Source organism: Wasmannia auropunctata, unplaced genomic scaffold, assembly GCF_000956235.1.
Source record: "Wasmannia auropunctata unplaced genomic scaffold, wasmannia.A_1.0 LD336111.1, whole genome shotgun sequence".
NCBI lineage: Eukaryota > Metazoa > Arthropoda > Insecta > Hymenoptera > Formicidae > Wasmannia > Wasmannia auropunctata.
This window is the reverse complement of record NW_012026779.1, coordinates 4,097,721-4,101,690: the sequence shown is the minus strand read 5'-3', so window position 1 is coordinate 4,101,690 and position 3,970 is coordinate 4,097,721. Positions and strand designations below refer to the sequence as shown.

The 3,970-nt window shown below is 61.6% G+C and overlaps 2 protein-coding genes across 2 annotated transcripts in view; one reads left to right on the top strand and one right to left on the bottom strand.

Moving 5' to 3' along the window:
- LOC105450631 (rho guanine nucleotide exchange factor 12-like) overlaps positions 1-3,970 on the top strand; it is a 130,120-nt gene that overhangs the window by 101,669 nt on the left and 24,481 nt on the right. The gene's annotated exons all lie outside the window — the stretch shown is intronic.
- LOC105450650 (protein SON-like) overlaps positions 2,448-3,970 on the bottom strand; it is a 3,022-nt gene continuing 1,499 nt past the window's right edge. Inside the window, exons 2-3 of the mRNA XM_011690582.1 lie at positions 3,506-3,559; positions 2,448-2,710 (exon numbers count right to left, since the gene is read on the bottom strand). Of these exons, the coding sequence (XP_011688884.1) occupies positions 2,448-2,710; positions 3,506-3,559 (317 nt within the window). The remainder of the gene's footprint in view (positions 2,711-3,505; positions 3,560-3,970) is intronic.

Below are 3,970 nucleotides of genomic sequence, written 5' to 3'. Positions count from 1 at the left end.
GAGAAAAGAGATCATCGGCTACGAACGACCACACGATTCGACCGCCGCGCGAAGAGTCATCGCGCGCGACCCGTCGGACGCGACATGTGGAGGGTCATGGGCCCGGAGGAGCTCGACGTCCTGCGCGTTCTCCGTTCGCCCGTCTCGCGAGCGCACGTGTCGCCGGTGCGGTTTCTGCGCGACCGAGAGCTGGGTGTGCGCGGAACCGGCGCGGCGAGACAGGTGGTCGACCGGGGGCCCATGCGCGATTGGCCCCGCGGCGCGAGACGAAGGGTGTACGCGTAGCACCGCGAGAGAGCGTGCGAGGACTACGAGAGGCGGGTGCGCGGCGAACTCGAGAGAATCGATCGGCGCGTCGGTCGCGCGGAGAACAGGAGCAGAGCGCGCGAGGACTACGAGAGGCGGGTGCGCGGCGAACTCGAGAGAATCGATCGGCGCGTGGATTTCGGTCGCGCGGAGAACGGGAGCTACTGGGCGAGGCGAGTCGTCGAGAGGCTCGAGGGTCGCGCCCATCTGCGCATCGAGATACCCGCGGGTGGCGAGAGACGCCGCGTCGAGCTGCTGGTGACGAACCCGCGCGTCTACGGCGAGTTCAGGTATCCCGCCGTCGCGAAACGGCGGATCGACGAGCACAGGCTGCAGTGGGAGCGCGAGTCCGACGACGAAAGTAGCGACGACGCCTTCTGCGACGCGTGCGCCGTTCCTCGAGAGGAGTGCGCGTACCGGAGAGGCGAGGAGTGGAAGAACTACCTCGTCACGAACGTGGACCGAACGTGTCGACGGTGCGGCGAGATCTCGTGCAAGTGCCACGCGGAGGAGTGCGACGCGATATAGACGAGGAGACTCGCGGATTCGAGTCGCCGGCCACTCTGGCTGCGACGGCGCGCCTCGAACGGTGTCGCGAGTATATGCGTTATCAATTATTTGTAATATTCGATATGTATTTTTTACAATAAATATATCGCATCTTTGTGTCTCTCTATTCGATGTATCACATTTTTTTTACGTATGTCAACCTTCTCGCTCCACACGTGTACACGGCAATTTTTTGCACCGTTCAATATATTTTATCAGCGTGTACGTACGTCAATTTTTTTATTCACAATTGTAACAATAATCCACTCGTGTTTTTTATATTTCTCTTAGATTTTTCCATTCTTCGTTTTACAACGCCAAAAAAAAAAACGATTCGAAGCAGAGAATTCTCGCGTGAATCGCGCGATCCGCTTCGCATGCAACTGACCCCTTTCGCGCGCGATAACCTCTCCGCGAGATATGCGTCCTCCGCGACGCGATTTCCCCCCCCCCCACCGGCGACGGATCTTCCGCGACGGTCCAAGAGCGGACCATCTTCGCGAACACCTCGGCGGCCCGTCCGCTCGCCCGAATCTCTCCGAGACGTACGCCGAGACGTTCTCTCTCTCTCGGCGATCGCGCGCGTGTCGACCGCCCCGTCGACGCTGGTATACCCTCGAGAAAAAAAAGGTAGGAACGAACGGCAGAGAGTCGCCGAGCTCGCGCGGCGGCGCGCGTCGACGCTCGTGCACCACCGAAATGAAACGAACGGTGGAGTCGCGGAACCGGCGCGCGAACCGCGAGCGAGCGAGCGACCAGCGGGAGCGAGCGAGCGAGTCCCGCGCGGCGTCCCGAGCGCTACCCGTCTACGCTATTCTAGATCGAACTTTTTTTCGCTCTCGGCGCGGACGTTTCTGATCGTCGCGCGCGTCGCGAAGCGAGATCGAGGAAGGAGGAAAACGAAACGGGACGTCTCTCGCGACACGGCGAGGCGCCGGCGTCGTCCCACTTGGCGCGAGACGGGACGACGCCGCGTCCACGAGCGGGATTCGAGCGCGGGACGAGCGGGAGATTCTCGATCGCGCCGCGGGACGCCCGTTTCGGCGCCTCGCGTCCGCGAAAACGGCCCCGCGGCGGCGAAAACGCCCGATTCTGGGAATTCCGTCGAGCGCACCGGAACTCTCCTGCGTCCACGCGTCCCGCGATCCCCGTCGCTCGGTTGCGCGCGGCGACCGGCAACGGCGAGAGCGACGCCTCGGGGAGCGAGACGGGACGAGATGCGCGCGGTATTGGTTCATTCGGTTTTCGAGCCGAGCTCTCGAGCGACAGGAGCGCTTTCGCGGCGCGCGACAAGAAGGGGTTCTCACGTTTTTTTCTTTCCCGTACAATCGCTTTTCATCGCGGTGCAGCAGACGAGAGCGTCTCGTAAGAAATCGTTAACGTCCGTGCCTCCGATTTCCGAAGAGATCTATCCATCTCGCGACGAGGCGCACCTTTTTTCCAACGGGTATGCTTCGAACGCTATAATCCCCCCCCCCCATTAGTAGCGTATAAAGGGAGCACGTTCCGCCGTTGGTGCGACGTCGTCGCGTGCCCAACGTGGCGCAAACCGTTATCATGTTCGAGGAGATCGTGGGTGACGAGGTGGAGGATTACATGTTCGACGAGATCGCGGTCGACGAGGTGGAGGACGTCGTTCGCGTTCTCGTCGGCGATCCGGCCGATGACGAGCGCCTGGTGTCGCCGGTGCGGTTTCTGCGCGACCGAGAGCTGGGTGTGCGCGGAACCGGCGAACGCGCGGCGAGACAGGGAGTCGCGGTCGACCGAGATTCCGTGGCCTCGCGGCGCGAGACGAAGGGTGTACGAGTTGCTTTGCGAGAGAGCGCGCGACGAGAGCGATGGTTGGTTCGAGTTCCTGTGTGGGAAACTATTGAAACGTCGACTCAAGAATGTTCTGGCGTACGAGTACTTTTGGGCCGAGCAGGTCGTCGAGAAGCTCGAGTCGGGGACCAATCTGCGCATCGAGATTCCCGCGGGTAGCGAGGGGTGCGTCGAGTTGCTGACGATGGACTCGCGCACCTACGACGAGTGGAGGTATCCGGCCGCCGTGCGACGGCTGCTCGACGAGCACAGGCGGGGCGACGTGCGTCCGACGACGGCGACGACGACGAACGACAATGACGTCGTCCTCTGCGACGTTTGCAACGTCCCTCGAGAGGAGTGCGCGTATCGGGAAGACGAGGTGGAGGAGTACGCGGTTCAAAACACGGAACGATCGTGCGCGCGGTGCCGCCGAGTCGCGTGCAAGTGTTCCGACGCGGTGTAGAGAAACGGACCGCTTTCTCTATCTTTTCCACGCGGTCGGGGGTAACATTAATAATAATAATAACATAAACGTGAAAAACGAGACGCGGCGAACGCTACCCAACCGTGTCTATTCTCGACCGAGCTTCTTTTTCACCCTCGGACGTTTCCGCGCGTCGTGACGGAGAAGGAGGAAAATGGGACGCCTCTCGGCGGGCGTCGCTTGGTCGCAAGACGACGCCGAGAGCGGGATGGCGCGCCGCCCCCGCCTCGCGGAAACGCGGGAATCCCGTCGAACTCTTTCGCGCGATCGGCGACGCTCGCCCGACGCGAGAGAGAGAGCGAGAGAACGAAGACTGTACGCGATAAACGCTAACGTGAAAAACGAACGCGACGAAACGCGAACGACGACGGAACCGTGCCTCCTTTCGAAGAGATCTCTTTGCGACGACGCGTCTTTCTATTTCAAACGCTATCAAACCCCCCGTAGCGTATAAAGCGAGCACGTTCCGTCAGTCGCGTGCCCGGCGTAAAGAGACATCGCGAGACATGATCGACGAGACAGCGAGCGACGTCGTTCGCGTTCTCGGCGACGACGAGCGCCTCGTGTCGCCGGTGCGGTTTCTGCGCGACCGAGAGCTGGGTGTGCGCGGCGCGGCGAGACGGGGAGTCGCGGTCCGACGAGATTCCGTGAGCACGTGGCCTCGCGGCGCGAGACGAAGGGTGTACGCGACGCGTGGTTTCGCGAGAAGGCGTACGACGAATACGAGAGGTGGTTCGGGCACGAACGCTGGAAGGAGTTGAAACATCGATACGTGGACGTTCTGGAGAACGAGTACCCTTGGGCCGAGCGAATCGTCGAGAGGCTCGA